Source organism: Physeter macrocephalus, chromosome 4, assembly GCF_002837175.3.
Source record: "Physeter macrocephalus isolate SW-GA chromosome 4, ASM283717v5, whole genome shotgun sequence".
In the NCBI taxonomy this organism is placed as follows: domain Eukaryota; kingdom Metazoa; phylum Chordata; class Mammalia; order Artiodactyla; family Physeteridae; genus Physeter; species Physeter macrocephalus.
The window spans coordinates 102,318,317-102,341,851 of NC_041217.1; the positions used below are offsets into that span (position 1 = coordinate 102,318,317).

Here is a 23,535-nt window from a genome sequence, read left to right on the forward strand (position 1 = left end):
AGCGGCTGGGCCCGTGAGCCATGGCCGCTGAGCCTGCGCGTCCGGAGCCTGTGCTCCGCAACGGGAGAGGCCACAACAGTGAGAGGCCCGCGTACCACAAAAAAAAAAAAAAAAAAAAAAAAAAAAAAAAATAGATTTCCACAGCTGTTTTCATCCCAGTCCTATATTTCAACTGGCTTACATGTTCAATTTCTCTGTTCATCTCTTGGTTACCTAAAATTCATTCTCTAATAGTTCTTCAAGAGTTGCTAATGGGAATTCTATCTTCTGATCCTTACATGTTCAAAAACATTTAACACCTTTTACTTGAAAGAAAGTTTGGCTATGGAGAATAAGAAGAGCTATTTTGAGCACTTATTGAAATCACAGGTGATCTATCCTCATTAAACCATTATAGCTCATAATAATGCTATAAATCAAGTAGTAGGTGCATCCCCTTTTACAAATGAGAAAATTAGGACACAGGCAGGTCACATTTCCTTTCTCAGACTTTGCTGGCATTGCACCACTGTTATCTACCTTTGAATGTGGCTATGGAGAAATCTGAGGCCAATCTGATTTATTTCCCCTTAAAAGTGTCTTGATCTTTTTGCCTGGATGCTCAAAGAATTATTTATTTTTGAAGTCCAGTAAAATTCAATGGTATATGTCACAGGGGTCATTCTGTGTCAGTTTCCTTGGGACAGTGTGTGTCCTTTCAATCTGTAGATTAAAGACTTCTCTCACTTACATGAAATTCTCTTGAATTCTACTTTGATTATTTTTTCTTTTCTACGTGTTCTATTCTCCCTCCTATGGACATGCTGGATATCCTTTGTCTTCTATATCTATAATTTTATCTCAAATTCTTTTTAGTTCTTTTTAAATTTCCATTTCATTTTGCTCACTTTTTCAACCTAGCCCTCATAAGTCTTACCATGTTGTTATTTTTGTCTGCCCCCACCGTTTTTCCCCATTCATAATGTGACTTTAATTTCTTCGATTTTTTTCTTTTTCTTAATTTTTGAGTTGTGCTTGCTTATTTTACATTTACTTCTTTTGTCTCTCATTATGTCTTCCGCTTTGAGACCATATTTTAAACTGTTTCATTAAGTCCTTTGAATTCATAACAGTATGTTTGGTGTGCTTCATGGCAGTATTTTTCTGGAAAATTTCTTTATTTGACATGTCCTTTTCCTATTCCCTTCCTCCTTTTCCTTGTACATTTGCTGTATAGATCTCCTGCTTGTTTTCTTTTGAGTATTACTCATTACTGAATGAAAGGAGTTCTTCAACCACTATTTGCAAGAAGCAACTGGGACAGTGAAATGAGCAAGTGGTGAAACTTCTGTGGCCCAGAGTTTGTGTGTCGGGGGTGGTGGGTGAAAGAGAAAAAAAGATGAGATGGAGACACTCACACAGATTGGTTTAGCCTGTCTATCTCCCCAGGAACTACAGAGATGCTCATAATATAGTCTCTCCCAACCCTTATTTTATTTACAGACGACTGCCTCTGACATAGATAACATTTTTAAGGATTTTATCAATCAGCACTGCCTTGCCCCGCTACTTTACAATGCCAAATAGAGTCCTTGGAAGTTCCCACAGCTTGTGCCCCTTAAACTTTCATTGCAAACCAGAGTGATGGTTCTGTTCCTCTGGTGTACCACCAATTCAGTGCTCCGCCAACTTTGTCTGAGAAGTGAGGTCACAGCAGGTATTTAATCTCAGCATCCTTCTGTACTCTGGTGTAATTTTCACTGTATTTTGCAGGCCATCCTCATTTATTGTGCCTTAGGGTTACACGGGTACCTTATTTTGTCAAAGCGTTTGGTTTCTTTTTTTTTTTCGGCTGTGCCACACGGCTTGTAGGATCGTAGTTCCTTGACCAGGGATTGAACCCGGTCCCTCGGCAGTGAGAGCTAAGAGTCCTAACTGCTGGACTGCCAGGGAATTCCCATCTTTTTCTTTTTTTCTTGTTTTGGGGCAATATCAAAGATGACAAGATGACAGAGGTGACTTAATTTTGTTATTTTAAAATATTTTGGTATTTTAAACTTTATTTTTTATTTTAAAATTGACCATTTAAAAAAATTGAGTGCCCACCTTCTCACAGAGAGTAGGTACCATACCACCTCAGGCCACGCTAAGTGGGAAATATGGTTTCAAAATTCTATGCACACCCTAGTCACAACAAGATCTCTCATCATTATATAGCTAGTAAGGAGCAGAGCTTGTATTCAAATCCAAGTCTGTCCCGATCCAAAGCCTGAATTCTTTTCATCATAGGACTTTCTCTTAAAGAATATAGATATCTCTTTATGGTGTCTTTGATATGTTTCTTCTTTTTTAAATTTTAATTTTCTTGGTGTATAGTTGATTTACAATGTGTTAGTTTCAAGTGTACAGCAAAGTGATTCAGTTATACATATACATATATTCATTCTTTTTTAGATTCTTTTCTCTTAAAGCTTATCACAGAATATTGAGTAGAGTTCCCTGTGCTATATACAGTATGTCCTTGTTGGTTATCTATCTTATATATAGTAGTGTGTGTGTGTTCATCCCAAGCTCCTGATTTATCCCTGCCCCCTCTGTCCCCTTTGGTAACCATAAGTTTGTTTCTGATATCTGTAAGACTGTTTCTGTTTTATAAATAAGTTCATTTGTATCTTTTTTTTGGATTCCACATGTAAGTGATATCATATGATATTTGTCTTTCTCTTTCTGACTTACTTCACTTAGTATGATAATCTCTAGGTCCATCCATGTTGCTGCAAAATGGCATTCTTTCATTATTTTTTATGGCTGAGTAATATTCTGTTATATATATGCCACATCTTCTTTATTCATTCCTCTGTCAATGGACATTTAGGTTGCTTCCATGTCTTGGATATTGTAAATAGTGCTGCAGTGAACACTGGGATGCATGTATCTTTTCAGATTATGGTTTTCTCTGGATATGTGTCCGTGAGTGGGATTGCTGGATCGTATGGTAATTCTATTTTTAGTTTTTTAAGGAACCTCCGTACTGTTCTCCATAGTGGCTGTATCAATTTACATTCCCACCAACAGTGCAAGAGGGTTCCCTTTTCTCCACACCCTCTTCAGCAGTTATTGTTTGTAGATTTTTTGATGTTGGCCATTCTGACTGGTGTGAGGTGACATTTCATTGTAGTTTTGATTTGCATTTCTCTAATGATTAGTGATGTTGAGCATTCTTTCATGTGTTTGTTGGCAATCTGTATATCTTCTTTGGAGAAATGTCTATTTAGATCTTCTGCCCATTTTTTGATTGGGTTGTTGTTTTTTTTGACATAGAGCTGCATGAGCTGTTTGTATATTTTGGAGATTAATCCTTTGTCAATTGCTTAGTTTGAAAATATTTTAATATGTTTCTTCTTATGAACATTTTTCTATTAACTACTTTTCTATTTCCTGGTTTTTAGTGTGACAAGTACAAGACTGGAGTTATTGATGGGCCCGCATGTAACAGCCTTTGTGTTACAGAAACTCTTTACTTTGGAAAATGCTTATCGACCAAGCCCAACAATCAGGTATGGACATTATGAATAAACAGTCCAGATTTATGGTGCTCTCTGATTTTACCTTAAACTAAATTAAAGCATTGTTAAGAGCATTCTTGAACTAGAACTTTAGGACATTTTAAATACTTCAATTGTGTATGCGTTGGTTCACTCATCCAACAGATGTTTATAAATCCCCTATTCCCAGCATGTTCCAGACACTGTTTTAGTTATTAGGAAAATAGTGGTGATTAAGATAGATAAGATTACTTCCCTTTGAGTCTCACATTATTCCAGAGGGATGGGGAACATAAACAGTTGATAGATAAATAAATAAGGAAATTACAGAACGTGGTGTGTTTTATATAGGTTGTACACAGGGTGGGTTGATGAAAAATGCAGGGGACGGTGAGTGTAGAAATATGCTTTAGAAGAGGTGAACAAGGAGGACCTTTCTAAGATAAAATTTGAGCTCATACCTGAATGGAGAATTAAACTAGAGGCATGGGCAGAGGACAGGATGAGCTAAATCACAAAAAAAGAACTATAAATAGCTGATAAGCATAATGAAAAAAATGTTCTACCTCACCTATCATCAAAGAAATATAAATTAAAACAATAGGACACCATTGTGCTAGAAGAAAATACAACAAAACATCAACACCGGGACTTCCCTGGTGGCGCAGTGGTTAAGAATCCACCTGCCAATGCAGGGGACACAGGTTCGGCCCCTGGTCCAGGAAGATCCCACATGCCGCGGAGCAACTAAGCCTGTGCGCCACAACTACTGAGCCTGCACTCTAGAGCCCATGAGCCACAACTACTGAGTCTGTGTGCTACAACTACTAAAGCCCGCATGCCTAGAGCCCATGCTCCGCAACAAGAGAAGCCACCACAATGAGAAGCTCGCGCACCGCAATGAAGGGTAGCCCCCACTTGCCGTAACTAAAGAAAGCCCGTGTGCAGCAATGAAGACCCAACACAGCCAAAATAAATAAATAAATTTATTTTTAAAAAAAGTTAAAATCCATTGGAAAGATATAACTTGATAACTTCCATCACTAGTTATTAATAGATTCTAGAACAGATCTCTAAGCAATTCCTTAAGTAGCACAATGTCCTAAGTTAAAAGCAAGTGCAATCAACTTTCTAACACTTTCTTTTTAAATCTTTTTAAAAACACTTCCTAGGGACTTCTCTAGTGGCACAGTGGTTAAGAATCCGCCTGCCAATGCAGGGGACACGGGTTCGAGCCCTGGTCTGGGAAGATCCCACATGCCGCAGAGCAACTAAGCCCATGTGCCACAACTACTGAGCCTGCACTCTAGAGCCCGCGAGCCACAACTACTGAGCCCACGTGCCACAAATAGTGAAGCCTGCGTGCCTAGAGCCCATGCTCTGTCACAAGAGAAGCCACCGCAATCAGAAGCCCGCGCACCACAATGAAGAGTAGCCCCTGCTCGCGGCAACTAGAGAAAGCCCGCGCGCAGCAATGAAGACCCAACACAGCCAAAAATAAATAAAATAAATTTTTTTTTAAATGAAGCAAATATGGCAAAAGGTTAAGGTCTGTTATGAAGATAGTAGGTACACAGGTGTTTGTTATATTGTTTTCTGTATGTCAACATTGTTCTAAGAACTTTTCATTTATTTCTCTTTGATCCTCACAACCTCCCTATGAAGAGGTATTATCATTATTTCCATTTTATTGTTAAAGAAACTGAGGCAAGAGAGGTCACGAGGTTAAGAAACTTGCAGAGCAAGTTTGCACCGCAACGAAGAGTTGCCCCCACTTGCTGCAACTATAGAAAACCTGCACACAGCAACAAAGACCCAACGCAGCCAAAAATAAATAAATAAATTTATAAAGAAAAAAAATCAACACTGGTTATCCTTGGGCAGTGGAATATTGCATGCTTTTTATGTTCATATTTTTTCTTTGAATTATTTCTAAATTTCCAATATACTCATTCATCTTATAGAAATTTAAAATAGATTTTAAGTCTACACTACTAGCCATGTTTAAGAGGATTTCTGAAATAAAGTCCAATATTTGAGTATCTACTATGTGCTAAGTACTGCTTAAGGCATTGGGAGAGACCATGGGGAATAAGACAGACAAAGCCTCTGGCCTCATATGCCTTATGTTTCATGTGAAAGAGGACAGATGATAAAAGAGTCAATAAAGAAATAAGATCATTTCCGGGACTTCCCTCGTGGTGCAGTGGTTAGGAATCTGCCTGCCAATGCAGGGAACACGGGTTTGATCCCTGGTCCGGGAAGATCCCACATGCCGCGGAGCAACTAAGCCCGTGCACCACAGCTACTGAGCCTGCGCGCTAGAGCCCACGAGCCACAACTACTGAAGCCCGCGTGCCACAACTACTGATGCCCGCGTGCCACAACTACTGAAGCCCACACGCCTAGAGCCCATGTTCTGCAACAAGAGAAGCCACTGCAATGAGAAGCCCGTGCACCGCAACGAAGAGTAGCCCCTGCTCGCTGCAACTAGAGAAAGCCCGCGCACAGCAACAAAGACCCAACGCAGCCAATAGGTAAATAGGGTTGTTATAGGGAGTAAAATAAGGTTGTTGTAGGGAGTAAGATAAATTAGTAGACTGTAGCACAGAGTAAAGCACCATATAATGTTAGTTTGATAAATAGCTAGATAGTTAATAGTGACTAATTCTGGGAATTAGAGAAATGGGTGTAGAACTTTTCCTTTCATCTTTCTGTGTAATTTGACTTTTAAAAAATTATATTTACAGCTATAAACACATTAGAAATAAGAAAGATCTCAAATAAACAATCAAACTTTACAACATAAAGAATTATAAAATGAAGAGCAAACCAAACCCAAACCTAGCAGAAGGAAGGAAATAATATGGATTACAGCAGAGATAAAGGAAATAGAGAATAGAAAAACAATAATAAAGAAATAATAATAAAGAAAATCAATGAAACCAAAAGTTGGTTCTTTGAAAAGGTCAACAAAATTTGACAAACCTTTAGCTAGATGGACTGAGAAACAGAGAAGACTCAAATAACTAAAATCAGAAATGAAGCGGGGACATTACTGTCAGTTCTACATAAATAAAAAGGATTATATGAGAGTACAGTGAACAATTGTACACCAACAAATTGGATAATCTAGATGAAATGGGCAAATTCCTAGAAACACACCAAGAAATAGAACCTACTAAGAAATAGAAAATCTGCATAGACCTATAACTAGTAAGGAGACTGAATTGGTAATCAGGCCTCCCAACAAGAAAAGCCCTGGACGTGTGTCCTTCTTTTTTTTTTTTTTGGCTGCGCCATGAGGCATGTAGGATTCTAGTTCCCCGAACAGGGATCAAATCCATGCCCCGTGCAGTGGAAGCTCGGAGTCCCAACCACTAGCCACTGGACCACCAGGGAAGTCCCACATTAATCCTTATTAACTTTTGCTGGTTCAACATATGAAAATTGAGCAGTGTAATACACCAAATAACCAGAATGAAGGAGAAAAAAAGGATCATCACAATTGATGCAGAAAAGGCATTTGACAAAATTCATTATTAAAATACACAGCAGGGCTTCCCTGGTGGCGCAGTGGTTGAGAGTCCGCCTGCCGATGCAGGGGACACGGGTTCGTGCCCCGGTCCGGGAAGATCCCACATGCCGCGGAGCGGCTGGGCCCGTGAGCCATGGCCGCTGAGCCTGTGCGTCCGGAGCCTGCGCTCCGCAACGGGAGAGGCCACAACAGTGAGAGGCCTGCATACCGAAAAACAAAAAACAAAAACAAACAAACAAACAAAAAATACACAGCAAACTAGGAATAGAAGGCAACTACCTCAACATACTAAAAACCCGTATGTGAAAAACCCACAGCTAACATCATACTCAATAGTGAAAGACTGAAAGCTTGTCATCTAAGAACAAGACAAGGATGCCTACTTTCACCACTTCTATTCAACATAGTACTGGAAGCTCTGGCCAGATCAATTAAACAAAGAAATAAAAGGCATCCAAATGGGAAAGGAAAAAGTAAAATTATCTCTGTTGACAGAGGATATGATCTTATTTGTAGAAAAACCTAAAGATTCCACCAAAAAATCATTAGAACTAATAAATGAATTCAAAGTCCACACACAAAAATCAGTTGCATTTCTATACACTAACAATGAACAATCCAGAAAAGAAATTAAGAAAACAATTGCATTTATAATTGCATCAAAAAGAATACTTAGGAATTAACTTAACCAAGGAGGTGAAAGACTTGTACAATGAAAACTTCAAAACATTGCTGAAAGAAATTAAAGACATAAACAAATGTAACCACATCCCATGTTCATAGATTGGAAGACAATATTTTTAAGATGTTAATATTACCCAGCGTGATCAAGATTCAGTGCAGTCCTAAGCAAAATCCCAAAGACAATTTTTTGCAGAAACAGAAAACGTCCTAAAATTCATATGGAATCTCAAGGGACCCTAAATAGCCAAAACAATCCTGAAAAAAATACCAGAAAGCTGGAGGACTCACTTCCTGATTTCAAATCTTACTATAAAGCTGCAGTAATCAAACAATGTGGTAGTAGAATAAGGACAGATATATAGACTAATGGAATAGAACAGAGAGCCCAGAAATAAGCCCTCACATATATGGTCAAATGATTCTGTTTTTTTTTTTTTTTTTTGGCTGCATTGGGTCTTTGTTGCTGCGCACGGGCTTTTTCTAGTTGCTGCGAGTAGGGTCTACTCTTCGTTGCAGTGCATGAGCTTCTCATTGCAGTGGCTTCTCTTGTTGTGGAGCTCGGGCTGTAGGCATGCGGGCTTCAGTAGTTGCAGCACACGGGCTCAGTAGTTGGGGCTCGTGGGCTTAGTTGCTCCGTGGCATGTGGGATCTTCCCGGACCAGGGATTGAACCCGTGTCCCCTGCATTGGCAGGCAGATTCTTAACCACTGTGCCACCAGGGAAGTCCCTCAAATGATTTTTGACAAGGGTGCTAAGACCATTCAATAGGAAAAGGACTGTCTTTTCAACAAATGGTACTGGGAAAGCTGGATATACACATGCAAAAGAATGAAGGTGGACCCTTACCTAACACCATTCTCAAAATTTAAGTCAAAATGGATCAAAGATCTAATGGTAAGAACTAAAACTATGAAACTTAGGGACTTCCCTGGTGGTACAGTGGTTAAGACTCTGTGCTCCCAATGCAGGGGGCCCGGGTTCTATCCCTGGTCAGGGAACTAGATCCCACATGCATGCTGCAACTAAGGAGCCCTCCTGCTGCAACTAAGACCCGGCACAACCAGATAAATAAATAAATATTTTGAAAAATAAAAAATAAATAAAACTCTTAGATGAAAACATAGGGCAAAAGCTTCGTGACATTGGGTTTGGCAATGATTTCTTGCATATGACTCCAAAGCCACAGGCAACAAAAGAAAAAATAGACAAATTGTACTTCATGAAAATTTTTAAATATTGTGCATCAAAAGACAATATCAGTAGAATAAAAAAGAAGCTCACAGAATGGGAGGAAATATTTGCAAATCATATATCTGATAAAGGATTAATATACAGAATATATAGAGGGCTCCTAAAACTCAACAACAAAAAAACAAACAGCCGGATTCATTCTCGAAAAAAGATATACAAATGTGCAATAAGTGCATGAAAAGATGCTCAGCATCACTAGTTATTAGGGAAATGCAAATCAAAACCACAATTAGGGAATTTTTTGGCAGTACAGTGGTTAGGACTTGGCGCTTTCACTGCTGACGCCCGGGTTCGATCCATGGTCGGGGAACGAACTAAGAAAAAAAAAGCACACAATGAGATACCACCTCACACCCATCAGGATGGCTACTGTCAAAAAAACCAGAAAAGAAGGATTGCTACGTGTCCTTGGAATCATTTTCTGATTGTATAGAGAGTGTGAAATATTGACAAGTGGTAAAACAACTCAGGACAAGCATTGCTCAGTAAAATAAAACTCTGTGAGTTTATTCTGGAAAAAAAAAAACAGAAAATAACAAGTGTTGGCAGTAAGGCAGAAAAACTGGAACCCACTGTTGGTGGGAATGTAAAATGGTGTAGCCGCTGAGAAAAACAGGTTGGCAGCTCCTCAAAAACTTAAAAGTAGCATGACCCTATGATTCAGAAATTCCACTTCTGGGTATTTATGTAAAAGAATTGAAATCAGGATCTCGAAGAGATATTTGTACATCCATGTTCATAATATTCACAATAGCTAAAACATGGAAGCAACCCAAGTGTCAATCAGTGGATGAAAGGAAATGCAAAATGTGGGATATTCCTAGAATGTAATAGTATTCAGCTTTAAAAAGGAAGGAAATTGTGACACATGCTACAATGTGGATAAACCTTGAGGACATTATGAAATAAGCCAGTCACAAAAGGACAAATTCGGTATGATTCCACTTATATGAGATACTTAGAGTGAGTAGTCAAAATAATAAAGACAGAAAGTAGACTGGTGATGGGCTGGGGGCTGGGGGAAGAAGGGGAACAGGGAGTTACTGTGTAATGGGTAGAGAGTTTCAATTTTACAAAATGAAAAGAGTTCTGGAGACATGGTGGTGATGGTAGCACAACCTCCTGAATCTAATACCACTGAACGGTATGTTAAAAATAGTTAAGATGGTAAATTTTCTATTTTTGATATTTTACAATTTAAAAAATGGAAGATAATAAAACTGATGACCATGGTCAAAAATATATATATATTTAGGTATGCAATACTTTTATAATTTAAAAAAATGGAAAAAAGCTTTGAAGTATGATTTCAAATTTGCAATTCAGAAAGTCAGCTCAATCTCGATGTTTTGTTGCTTGTGTGTTTTTTAAAGAGGAGGACACTAAAAATATCGTGGTAGATTAGAGTTTTCTACTCTGCCTAAAGCATAACTTGTCATTCTTTTCACAGATGTATTTAGGGATTTGGGATAATCTACCAGGTGTTGTGAAATGTCAAATGGAACAAGCACTTCATCTTGATTTTGGAACTGAATTGGAACCAAGAAAAGAAATAGTGCTATTTGATAAGCCAACGAGGGGAACTACTGTACAGAAATTCAAAGAAATGGTCTACAGTCTCTTTAAAGTAAGTATATGCATTCACATGTTGCTAGTGTGAAGTGGTACTCTTCTGGAAGCTGGCAGGACCTCATGCTAAGCCATAAAAATGTTGGTATTCTTTGACCTATATCAGGGACTCCATCTTGAGGAAATAATTCAAAGAAAAGAAAAAAATGTATGGAGGGTGTTTAACATTACTTACTATCGCTAAAAATGTCCAGATGTGAGTTCATTAAGTAGATGGGCTGCTCTATAGCTTGACATTAAAACTGATACACTTCTTTTAAAAAGGTGAAATAAAATTAGTAGACGGATTGCAAATTATTTTTTTAATTTAAAGAAATACTCAGGGCTTCCCTGGTGGTGCAGAGGTTGAGAGTCCGCCTGCCGAGGCAGGGGACACAGGTTCGTGCCCCGGTCCGGGAAGATCCCACATGCCGCGGGGCGGCTAGGCCCGTGAGCCGTGGCCGCTGAGCCTGCGCGTCCGGAGCCTGTGCTCCGCAACGGGAGAGGCCACAACAGTGAGAGGCCCGCGTACCGCCAAAAAAAGAAAAAAAAGAAAAGAAATACTCAAAGATTAAATAGAAATATGAAAATATTGGGAATTCCCTGGGTCCAGTGGTTAGGACTCCGCACTTTCACTGCCAAGGGTGCGGGTTCGATAACTGGTCGGGGAACTTCCACAAGCCATGTGGCACGGCCAAAAAAACAATGAAAATAATTAGTTTTTGGAAAGAATCTTTTTCTCATTTTTATTGCCCTTATATTTTAATTCAAAATCTTTCTTTTCTTTGAACAGTTTACACTTTTAGACTGTTTTATGCCAGAGTCTCCACAGGGAAATACTTGTAGCATTCATTATTGAAACACCTTGAAGAAAATAATTGTTAATATAATAACAATTACAAAATAGGAGAAAATAATTTGTAGTTGACCCTTTAACTTTGGATATGGGCAAATTACACTGCAATTTTGCAAGTAAGTGTATGAACAAGACAAAGATTAATTAATGGCTTGGTTAACTGTATTTATCAACAAGGTCTAAGGAGGCTATGGGCGTTAAGGTGGCCATTTCTTAACAAATATACTTAGCAAAGTGGGTTTCACCTCAAGTACATAAAACATAGTTCTGACTCACTTAGCAAACATTATAAATATTTGGAGAGGTATTAAGTCTCCTATGGGTATTCAGTAGCAAGATTATTACTCAGCATGGTAATTATCCCTGTAAAGGAAATATGTTACATATGAGATTGTTGTTTTCCATTGCTTCTGTATAATTAGCCAAATTCATATCTTTACAGGCAAAGTTGGGTGACCAAGGCAACCTCTCTGAACTGGTTAATCTCATCTTGACAGTGGCTGATGGAGACAAAGATGGCCAGGTTTCCTTGGGAGAAGCAAAGTCAGCATGGGCACTTCTTCAATTAAATGAATTTCTTCTCATGGTAATACTTCAAGATAAAGAACATACGCCCAAATTAATGGGATTCTGTGGTGATCTCTATGTGATGGAAAGTGTTGAATATACCTCTCTTTATGGAATAAGCCTTCCATGGGTCATTGAACTTTTTATTCCATCTGGGTTCAGAAGAAGCATGGATCAGTTGTTCACACCATCATGGCCTAGAAAGGCTAAAATAGCCATAGGACTTCTAGAATTTGTGGAAGATGTTTTCCATGGCCCCTATGGAAACTTCCTCATGTGCGATACTAGTGCCAAAAACCTAGGATATAATGATAAGTATGATTTGAAAATGGTGGACATGAGAAAAATTGTGCCAGAGACAAACCTGAAAGAACTTATAAAGGATCGTCACTGTGAGTCTGATTTGGACTGTGTCTATGGCACGGATTGTCGAACTAGCTGTGATCAGAGTACAATGAAGTGTACCTCAGAAGTGATACAACCAAACTTGGCAAAAGCCTGTCAGTTACTCAAAGACTACCTATTGCGTGGTGCTCCAGTTGAAATTCGTGAAGAATTAGAAAAGCAGCTGTATTCCTGTATTGCTCTCAAAGTCACAGCAAATCAAATGGAAATGGAACATTCTTTGATACTAAATAATCTAAAAACATTACTGTGGAAGAAAATTTCCTACACAAACGACTCTTAGTTCATTTGGACATTGTGACCATTTTAAGAAACTTAGCACTTCAAAAGAAAAATCTTGAACATTTTTTCTAAATGGCTTGATTCAAACCCTTGCCAGTTATCACAACTCCTTTCCCCTGAACCTAAGGAAGCCATCATCTTAAAATACATGTTGATTGCTGAAGTAATGGCAGGAGGTGTAGGATCAAAAGGTCCAAAAATACTCATTCCTGCCCTTTTAGAAACGCTGGTACATTTCCTAGTACATTCACTGTGTAACTATTTTGACTAATGACTTAAAATAATGCTGTGAAAAGCCTCATTCCATAAACATCAACGGTCAGAGTATTTTGTAGATTTGTTAGCCAAAATATCAGTGCTGGAAATTGTGTTTGCATTGAAGCTGCTGTTTAAAAAAGAAAATTTATAAATTTACTAATGTCTCAGCATGGTAAAGTTTGCACATTAACAGAAATTAAGACTGCAAAGCAGGTAAATTAAAATTACTCCTTTATAAACAGATGTTGGGTTAATATCATGGTTTCTTATAAATACACAACTCATTTAGACATCACATTTTATGTGGCTTCAGAAAGTTTTGAGTGGCTCTTACCCACTGAAAACCCATCAGGAAGCATTCTACTTGTCAATATATAATTGCCAATTTTAGAGGCTGAATATGGATGAGGAGTTCATCATCCTAGATTTAAAGGGTCTGTATCTTAGTATCAGCCAGCCAACTGGTCTTCAAAACTCGTATCTTTAGGCCACAGACCTAACGCAGATACACATATCCTGAATCTGAGCTATGGGAAAGTGGGACATTAAGAGCAGGACTCTGAAATCATAAACTTCCTATTAATAATTTTCCATTTTCAAACAGTATTCCCTATTGGCCAAAGGACTGTTTCTCAAGAGGCATGTAAATATATCCATCTAACACTTTTTCTCATGTAAACTTGATATACAAGGGTTAGTATTTACTCCTCTGTTTTGTGTTTATTCAGATCGGGCCTCTCAACTCCATAAAACAAAACACCTCTTCTTATAATTAAAGAACCAGTATTTTCTGCTCAAAGGTTTCACCTGGATAAATATGTGTTAAAATTATATCACCTTCATTGGGCAGCTATCGCTCAAGAACTAAAGCCATGGAGTAGCATCATTTAAAATTGTAAACTTTGAAGGTACTTTTTCTTCCAACTCATCATGTGGTTACAATAAATGAATGGAAGAAATATTTCTAGGGGAAGGTTTGTCTGTTGCTTGCCAGACTTTTTAAGGACAGCTGCACATCATACAATTCAAGGGATAACTCCTGTCAGGAAGAACAGATGCCCAAGGTATGAACTCTGAGGCAATATGTAAGATTTTCTGGAAAAAGCTACACTTGTTTCTGGAAGGAAAATACTGTCAATTTCAGGTATTTCCCCCAGTTTCATTAACAAGAGCTTAACACAGAAACAGCTACTTGTTCAATAAGTTTATTACTGTCTTTATCTGAAAAATCTTCATAGAAATTGTGGTTTGGTTTATTAACTCTCAGCAGCCCGTTCCTGAGCTCTAAGGAAGCTTGCCTTCTTCTGAGCTACCCGATCTTTCTTCTGGGCAAGTGACATTTTGGGACGGTTCCACCTACAGAACAAGGTAAAAAGAAAGAGAAAGGGACATAAATTTTAAAAACCACAGCTAAAGAGAATAGAGAACATTTAACTTTGAAAAAGACACACTTCGTAATAAAATGGAGGTCAAATAATCCAAATCCAATACCTGTCCTCTTCCTTAGTTAGCCTATTTAAAAATGCAGTAATTGACAGTTACAATGTACTGGGACAGAATGGGCCACCTCGGTAGCATCCAAGGCTAATACATTTCTATCACCACAATTACTTTAGCAAACCTGGTTCCCCTCACCTCTGCAACATCATGCAGAGCTAGTGATCGAGTTTGCACAACTTCAGAGTCTGAGCAAGATGAAACAAGGCAGGAACCCCTCCCAACCTCCTTCTCTTCAAAAAACAGTAAAACACATACCTCTTCTTTTTAACTTCTTTCTTAGGCTTCTTCTCATACACTGGATTCTCTCGTATTGCAGCATGAGCTTTCTTATACATCTCCTCCATCTGAAACAAAGCAAAGCAAACAGTACTTGGTTTCATTTCATATGCCCTAAACAGTAACAAAACACACTATTCTACTGCTTGCTCTATTTTGTCCTTCTAAGCCAGATTCTCAAAAGGAGCTTAAACTAGGTCAATATTGGTATCTTTTTGTAACCCATCTTTTCCTAAGAAAGTCCCAGTTTTTACCATAAGCAACATGAATTGACACTATTCACAAAACATAACTTAATCTTCCTCAAGAAAAATTCGCATGTATTTCTGAATAATTCAGCTATACTTCATGAGTCACTCAAGTTTAAAGCAAACTGTTTTCTGTACAAACACATTTTATGCTCATTTAAAACCATGTGACCTAAATTCTTTCATTCATGTATGGATACATACCAGTATTTAAGATGTTAAGATGAAAAATATATGGACTAACAAGCAACTGCCAAATACATCTCTGTCCTCCCACGTTCCCCATATTTCTATTTTCCACTGATTTCTGATAGGTCTTTTCAAAAGTTATTCCCAGGATCCCATACCAGGAACCTCTTGATCTACTACCACAAATCACCAGTATCTGGCAGCAGTATCAGGCCTCTGTGGAATCAGAAAGAGGCCCGAATTTCCCTAGAAAACCACTATCCAATTAGAAACATTAATGAGAATTTTGTTCTAAAATTCAAGAAAAAACAATGCTGCAACTCTCTGAAGTGTTTCAATACCCACCCCCCAAATGACTATTGATCACATGGAAGATCAAGTCATGAAAAGAAACTATAAAATGTGTGAAATTCAGTAACAATTACAGCCTTCCTAAAGAATGAGTTAAGGTAATCCAGGTCTCTAAAACTACTCATTCCATGTGAGTAAAATGCAATTAATGGGCTTCCCTGGTGGCTCAGTGGTTAAGAATTCGCCTGCCAATGCAGGGGACACGGGTTCGAGCCCTGGTCTGGGAAGATCCCACATGCCGCGGAGCAACTAAGCCTGTGTGCCATAACTACGGAGCTTGTGCTCTAGAGCCCACAAGCCACAACTACTGAAGCCCGCACGCCTAGAGCCCGTGCTCCGCAACGAGAAGCCACCGCAATGAGAAGCATGCACACCACAAGGAAGAGCAGCCCCCACTCACCGCAACTAGAGAAAGCCTGTGTGCAGCTACGAAGACCCAACGCAGCCAAAAATAAATTAACTATTTTTAAAAATGCAATTACTACATGCATTTGTATAAAGCTCATTAGCAAAGGAAAATAATGCAAAAACAGAAAGTGATCTTTCCCTCAATTATAATTCTATTTTAAAAATAATTTTCAGACATAGGTATGCCAAATACAAACTATGCAGCAACAGAAAAGAACCTAATAAAAACAATTACTTGACATATATTAATTTACATATAATTCTGTATTTGTAATAGGTTTATAATAATGTGATTTTTATGTTCTATGCCTTCATTATCGAAACTGGCACTGTCATCATCAATTACCCCAATGTATTAAAAGAGAGCAGAGCTTCCCTGGTGGCGCAGTGGTTGAGAGTCCGCCTGCCGATGCAGGGGACAGGGGTTCATGCCCCGGTCTGGGAGGATCCCGCATGCCGCGGAGCGGCTAGGCCTGCGAGCCATGGCCGCTGAGCCGGCGCGTCCGGAGCCTGTGCTCCGCAATGGGAGAGGCCACAACAGTGAGAGGCCCGCGTACCACAAAAAAAAAAAAAAAAAACAACTTTAGGGGTAATAAACTTTGCAACATTAAAGTGACTTGAAAACACAGGTCCCTTCACTTTTGCAACATCACACAGAACTAGTGATAGAATCTGTACATCTCCCTTTTTGTGTGCATGCCTGAGACACTGAGAAAGTCCAGAACATAGCACTTATCTGCTAAGATGAAGAAAGAACCTTTTTTCCCCATGACCTCAAAATGAGTGAAGTGTAGTAACTAGCACTCGTATTGGAGTAGATTATGAGCACATGAATGAAATTTATAAATACAGAACAGCCAAATGCATAAAAGCCACCAAAGGCTTGATTTGGATGCCTGAAGCCTGCCATCCTTCAGCATCTAAAAGATTCCTAAAAGCATGTTGACAAGTCCAGCTCCTCATAACAGTATCTTGTCTGACTTTTAACCTACCCTAGGTCCAACATCCCATTTTCATTTTAACATGCCCATATTCAACTTTTAACTGTTAACCTGAAATAAAACTGTATTAACATACCCACTCAAAACAGGTAGGAAACCCGGTTCTACAAATTTACCAATACAGGTATTTTTAGTTAAATTTTTACCATGTCTGGAGTAACGTTGTTCTTTATGTACTGAGAGAATTGTTTTTTGTAAGCATCTTCATCTTCTTCAATCAGGTAACGCATATAATCTGCAACGTTCTGCCCCATGATGTGTTTTCGGTGTACCTCAGCATTGAATTCTTTGCTTTCTGAATCATAACCAGGGAACCGTTTGGTACTGAAATAAAGTTTTCCATGTTTTAGTATATATTGGTTGAAATCAGTTCACTAGAAGGAACTCATTTCAGTAGCTGCCATCAGTCCCGTCTTGAAACAATTAATTGCATCATATGCAACCACAGGACCAACTACTGACTGCTCAGTTAGTGGGATATCATCATTCAGCAGCTAATTTTTGAATTCCAGGATAGAAAATCATGCCGCAAGCACCTTTAAATACCATTAAATGAACCAAGGCCACTATAAAGTTAGTTCTCCTTATTTCATAGCAAAGGGTTTCAAAATTACTCTCCCTAAATCCTATAGTTTCTCAGTGGTGCCTCAAGGTACATGGTAATAAGTGATTTGTTCCAGATCACATTTAACAGGTGCCTTGAATGAGAACTGCTAAGACCACCCCCGCCAAAAAACCCCACCCTACATTATAAAAGTAAGTTCCAGTTAGGTTACATTTTATCGCTTACCCCACCAACCACCCCCCGCCAAAAAAGGCAAGCCAGAAAAAGAAAGTTTTTGGTTGTTAAATCACCAACCACTAAAATAGTCCTAAGAAGCTAATAAATCACCTTAAGATGTTATCTACTCAACAATAACAATCATTAACTCTAACCAAGGCAACAACCAAATTGAAACAACCCACTTATTAGCTCCTAAGAACAGCCTACACTCTTATTTCCAGTTCAAAGTTTAAAAATTTATGTCTTCTTCTCAAACTCTTTTTTCCCCCTAGAGTCCATATTTCCCCATAACTCAGTAAACAAATTTTCATTCTGAATTAAAAAAAAAAAAAGGGGGAGTACTGGTGGAATCAAGTTGCTCATTTCTAACCAAAACTTAGCTACACACAAAAGGTAGTGGTTTCAACACTGGCTCTTCCGTTTATTGGCTCTAAAACCTTGGACAAATCATTTTACCCCTGAACCCCAGTCTTCATTTATAAAACATGTTACAGTTCCTTCCCACCCTGCCAGGTTCCCTTTGCACAGTACCCAGCACATGGCAGGTACACAATGATAGCTACTATTACTCTAATTGGTTCAGTTATCTCCACAGCCCAACGAGGCCTTGAATACTATTATTACCTGTGAGGGATAGACAAGCCTCCATCGACAGCTCCCTTCAGGGCCCCAAAAACTTTATTCCCAGTAGTAGTCCTGGCAAGCCCTGCATCCAAGTAACAGGTGAAGGCACCAGGTTGACCATCAATGCTTTCCACATTGTATTCATCTCCAGTCACCTCAACTTGGCCTTCATAAATTTTGTCCATACCAAACCTATTAAGAAGCTATTAACAAAGAAGCCAATCTAAATGCTTGTTAGAATATATTCAAACAACAATATCTCAAAATTCACAACTTTAATGACCTGACAAAAAATTTCCTTCCAAATCACTTTTTCCCTTTATCCCAATCTGCTTTTAAATATTAATTTTTAAATGCCACAAAAAGAAATTTCAGACATCCAATTTTACCAACAAGTATAACTGTTTAACAGTTTCTGAATCTGCTACATTGTCCACACTTGATTTTTGTAGCAATCAATTAGGACATGATACTTAAATTTGATTCTTATATTTACTCAAGGGAAGTAATCTCCACCTTTCCTCAGTCATATTTAGCTATAATTCAACAACCAAATATTAAATATTATCATATGCAGTTTTGTTTAATTTGATTACAATATTATGAGTAGGATCCTGTGCTGAAGAGAACACCTTTTGTGGCTCTACCCTGCCACTATATTATGTTAATATGTGCCACTACTCTGCTAGTTATCTATAGTGCCTTTGCACCAAGATGCTCATATAAAAGACAATGTTCCAACCCAAACATGTTTATAACCAGTGAAGATGTGGGTCCCCAACAATGATGCATGCTTAACAATTCCAACTGCAAAACAAGGTCAGAATACAAAAACAAGGTGAAGATCACATTTTCATTTCCTTTTATAGGAAATGTTGCCACCCAAAGGCAAAGATTGTTAAAACAAAAATGAATCCCCCCACCAATGCCTACCGCCGCACCTCAAAAGCTTAAGGCACTGCTTCTCAAAATTTAGCATGTGGGCTTCCCTGGTGGCACAGTGGTTGAGAGTCCGCCTGCCGATGCAGGGGACATGGGTTCGTGCCCCAGTTTGGGAAGATCCCACATGCCGCGGAGCGGCTGGGCCCATGAGCCATGGCCACTGAGCCTGCGCGTCCGGAGCCTGTGCTCCGCAACGGGAGAGGCCACAACAGTGAGAGGCCCGCGTACCCGCCCCCAAAAAATTTAGCATGCATATAAATCACCTGGACACCCTATCAATATAAATTCTGAAGGTGTGGGGTATAGTCTGCATTTTTAATGTACGCTGATGGTAAGATCTGCACTTCTTTTTTTTTTTTTTTTTTTTGCGGTAAGCGGGCCTCTCACTGTTGTGGCCCCTCCCGTTTTTTTTTTTGCGGTAAGCGGGCCTCTCACTGTTGTGGCCGCTCCTGTTGCGGAGCACAGGCTCCGGACGCGCAGGCTCAGTGGCCATGGCTCACGGGTACAGCCGCTCCGCGACATGTGGGATCTTCCCGGACCTGGGCACGAACCCGCGTCCCCTGCATCGGCAGGCGGACTCTCAACCACTGCACCACCAGGGAAGCCCAGATCTACACTTCTGATTAGATCTGTCCAACAAGATAGTCACCAACTAGCCACAACCGGCTATTCATATTTAAGTTAAAAACTCAGTTATCAGTAGCACTAGACACATTTCAAGTGCTTAATAGCTACATGTGGCTAGCGGCTACCATATCAGCCAGCACAAATTACAGATATCCATCAATGCAAAAAAAATTCTATTGGTCTAGATATACCCAACAAATGGGAGAAAAAAGAAAAAAAAGCCTTCCCCAGATTATAAAGGACATCTCTGTCTTAATGTATTTATATAAAATTATCTTCCCTGGTGATGCCCTTATAAGCCACAGGGCAACAGGAGGCACTCCTCTCTCCCCACGGCTAGCTGAAGGTATCTTATCCATGTGTGAACCATCTATGTTGCAGACAACTCCAGTGAGCTAATTCCAAATAACATCACTTAAAGTAATCTTGTACATACATACCCTGCGTGCCAGCAGCAGGCCAGTACAATATGCTGCAGCATAATTTGTCAGGCCAACCTTCACACCATACTTCGGGAGTTCATGAGCATAAGCTGCACAAACTATCATATCTCCTTCTATACGGGCATAAGCAATCTACAATAAGAGAAAAACCAGGTTAGTAATCTGTTTTCACTGTTTTGTGGATTACTTGTCCTAAGTGCCTTCTTTTTCAAAAGATTTAACAAAAAAACAGACACAGATCTGCATCACTTAAGATCTGTCTTTGTTAAACCCACTCACCTTCAACAACGATTATGGCTTGGTCAACTACAGAAGGTAGGTTTATGAGTTTGTTAGTATGTTTGACTAATTTCACAGTACATAAGTCTCAAATTACCACAGACATCGAATATTAAAATACCTTTGGAATAAGTTATACTGTAGTTCCTTACTTCTGAGAAATACTGAAAAGACCCTGAGCTGGGAAAGCTGGTGAATTAAGGAGGCACTTTGAAAAATCAAAAAGGAATCCCTGATTATTTCAAACACCTTTTAAACTAAGCATATCCAAGTCCAACAATGTTTCAGAAAACCTAATATTTAGTTATCTGAACTTAGGTATGGAGGAAGAGACTGCCTTCACAACCAACAAATTAGTTTGCCCAGAAAATAGATGTGCCTGTCTCCTCCAAATCTCAACTATGAAAAGTTTTCCTAGTTGTAAAAGCCCAGAAAACTACCTTCTAGGAGCAAATTGCCACTTTCTGTAAGTCTTTTACATGGGAGACACCTTCATAAGTATTTACTAAAACCTATTTCGAACAGTAAGCAGGAATAAAAATAATCTTAAGAGTCTAACTTAACATTCACAACTACCTACCTCTTCAAAGTATTGGATAAGTGAACTTAGTCCATGATAAATTCTATTCTCTTACTGGAATTGGAATGGGTAAGAACCTTCTACTGGGTCTCAAATTTACCCTCCCACCCCCACAAAAATAGCAGTGCCATGAACTTCTCTAATCCGCCCCCCCCACCCCCGCGCCAATTAGAAAGAGAATGGGATTAAACCGGGACAGGACTGCCAAACAGCTGATCCTCAGAGTATTTTTTACAGTACCAATTGCCCAGGCTCCAACTTCAGACCTACTAAAAGAACTACTCACTTAATGTTCCTTGGAGTGCCAGGCACTAGACTAGATGGACCTAATGCATACGTTGTGTTTTGCTCCCCAAGTACAACTTTTCTACCACAGTGAGGGCAGAAGGCGGGGTGGAGGTTACCATCCATTACGTGAGTCTAGAATACAACTTACCTGACAAATGATATCTCTGTTAGTTACACGAACTATCATTCTGTATTTGGGTGTGTTGTACTTATTTTTATCTTGAATTACCAATCGTTTCCGAGCATAGTAGTCAGTTTTGCCCTCTGAAAGAAAACAGTAATTTAAAAAAGTCTATTCCACTACAAAGCAGATTCTTTTCATGTCGTGAACATGAAAACCTGACCATACCTCGCCGTCTTCTAAATTTCACTTGGTATCTCTTGAAGTAGGCCTTATTCTTGACAACTTTAACAAACCCCTTTATATTTTTATCTTGTATTACCAATCGTTTCCGAGCATAGTAGTCAGTTTTGCCCTCTGAAAGAAAACAGTAATTTAAAAAAGTCTATTCCACTACAAAGCAGATTCTTTTCATGTCGTGAACATGAAAACCTGACCATACCTCGCCGTCTTCTAAATTTCACTTGGTATCTCTTGAAGTAGGCCTTATTCTTGACAACTTTAACAAACCCCTTTAAGATAAAAGAATGTTATTAAAACTTTGATAAATGTTTCAGCTTCTGATACTTTTGACATTTGTGTTAACTGTGTAACAAAATAACACTTAAACTTCAAAAGTGAATCCAGACAACCATCACTTTCTCAAATCTGAGGTCAAGAATCATTTTTTTCTTCTACTTTCCATCTGTCAAGACTGACAGTTTTATAAAACAAAATAAAAATGAATCAGCAGGAAAAATGGAATAAAAAAAATACAAAATGCAGGCCAATTTATTATATTCACCAGATATAAAACTGTCACATTGATTTTAAATTCTTAAACTTACTCTCAACTTTTGTTCCCTATTGGACCAGCAATAATCCTAGTGCCCAACTTTTGCAAACCACTGTTCAAGACAGCAAACGTCAATCTGTTCTTAACACTGTCCCATTTGGAGAACCTAATATTTCCCTCTTTCCACAAACGTTTTTCAAAAGCCTAAATTACTTGCCACAAAACATAACTGACCAAGGATATATTCAGCAATTACTTCCGATTAAAACAACACTGTCCCCCACCAACTAAAGCAACACCCCACCCGAAGAATCATTAAAAACCAGAGCCAGTGACGATATAGAGAAAGAGGCAGAAGACGCATACCAAGCTAAATAAACTTCTTTTCGAGGCCCAAAGACACCACAGCCTCCAGGTTCTACTGACGGTTGTGGCTTAAAAGCCACCTCTTCGGCCCCAAAACACAGGTTGTCTGAACAACTTGCCAGCCCCGACGCTCTCCCGAAAAACCCACCAAGCAGTCATGGGTGGAGCTGGGTCCGAGGAGCCGCAGCCCGTCTCCACTCAGGCATCCCCCAGCTAGTCTGAGACTGACTCCTCGCAATCTCCTCGTCCCGGCCGCCTGCCGGTGCCCCCTCTGCCGGGCCAGCACTACCCCTGCCGTTTGTCTACCATAATCACCCCATCCCCAATCCTCTGCCCCAACACCCCCTCTTCTTCAACCCCTCCCCCCGCCCGCTTGTGCGCCGTGGCAGCCATTAAGGCCACGCTGAGAGCTGCAGCCGGACCACGGCACAGCCGGCAATCTAACGGCATCCGATCCCTGCGCCGCGCGAAACGGAACCTAGGGGGCCTTTAGAACAAGGAGAGGGAAGCCCCGTGCATCTGCAGCCCCGAGACCGGGATACACACTCACCATCCTGTAGAACAGAAGCTCTAGCCGTCACTGAGCTGCAGAACCAGCACGGCTCCGGGGGGGGAAAAAGGCCGCGGCGCGTGCGCAGGCGCAGTATGTAGCGCCGACGATCACGCCAGCGACGTGTGGAAGAGACACCCGCCGGCCGCCTGGCTTGCAGTACGCCACCCCCTGCTGGTGGGAGGACCGACGCTGGACTACGTCTTCCCG

The 23,535-nt window shown here is 39.6% G+C and overlaps 2 protein-coding genes and 2 non-coding genes across 7 annotated transcripts in view; 1 reads left to right on the forward strand and 3 right to left on the reverse strand.

The window, feature by feature from the left end:
* DIPK1A (divergent protein kinase domain 1A) overlaps positions 1 to 13,940 on the forward strand; it is a 131,309-nt gene extending 117,369 nt beyond the window's left edge. For all 4 annotated transcript variants that reach the window (XM_028489126.2, XM_055084462.1, XM_055084463.1 and 1 more), the window contains 3 exons: positions 3,429 to 3,536; positions 10,448 to 10,624; positions 11,904 to 13,940. In XM_028489126.2, coding sequence (XP_028344927.1) covers positions 3,429 to 3,536; positions 10,448 to 10,624; positions 11,904 to 12,716 — 1,098 coding nt within the window. In that variant the 3' untranslated portion in view covers positions 12,717 to 13,940. The remainder of the gene's footprint in view (positions 1 to 3,428; positions 3,537 to 10,447; positions 10,625 to 11,903) is intronic.
* Positions 13,941 to 14,164: 224 nt separating this feature from the next.
* RPL5 (ribosomal protein L5) lies at positions 14,165 to 21,927 on the reverse strand. The gene is made up of 7 exons (XM_024119663.3): positions 21,863 to 21,927; positions 21,662 to 21,777; positions 20,364 to 20,498; positions 18,355 to 18,557; positions 17,093 to 17,270; positions 14,729 to 14,817; positions 14,165 to 14,329 (listed from the first exon to the last, which is right to left on the reverse strand). The coding sequence occupies exons 2-7, from the start codon at positions 21,698 to 21,700 to the stop codon at positions 14,230 to 14,232; spliced, it is 744 nt and encodes a 247-aa protein (XP_023975431.1). The 5' UTR covers positions 21,701 to 21,777; positions 21,863 to 21,927; the 3' UTR covers positions 14,165 to 14,229.
* LOC112063921 (small nucleolar RNA SNORA66) lies at positions 14,515 to 14,647 on the reverse strand. The gene has a single exon (XR_002891265.1). It is a non-coding gene; the product is annotated as a small nucleolar RNA SNORA66 (small nucleolar RNA).
* On the reverse strand, positions 17,343 to 17,438 carry LOC112063920 (small nucleolar RNA SNORD21). The gene has a single exon (XR_002891264.1). It is a non-coding gene; the product is annotated as a small nucleolar RNA SNORD21 (small nucleolar RNA).
* Positions 21,928 to 23,535: the final 1,608 nt, after the last annotated feature.

What these genes read in the sequence shown, in the direction of transcription:
- RPL5 (XM_024119663.3), bottom strand. Translation starts at nt 21,700, where the DNA reads ATGATAGTTCGTGTAACTAACAGAGATATCATTTGTCAG. An exon ending in ACAGAGATATCATTTGTCAG is followed by an intron (nt 20,499 to 21,661) that starts GTAAGTTGTATT and finishes CTCTTATTGTAG; the next exon opens with ATTGCTTATGCCCGTATAGA. An exon ending in GCCTGCTGCTGGCACGCAGG is followed by an intron (nt 18,558 to 20,363) that starts GTATGTATGTAC and finishes CTTTGTTAATAG; the next exon opens with CTTCTTAATAGGTTTGGTAT.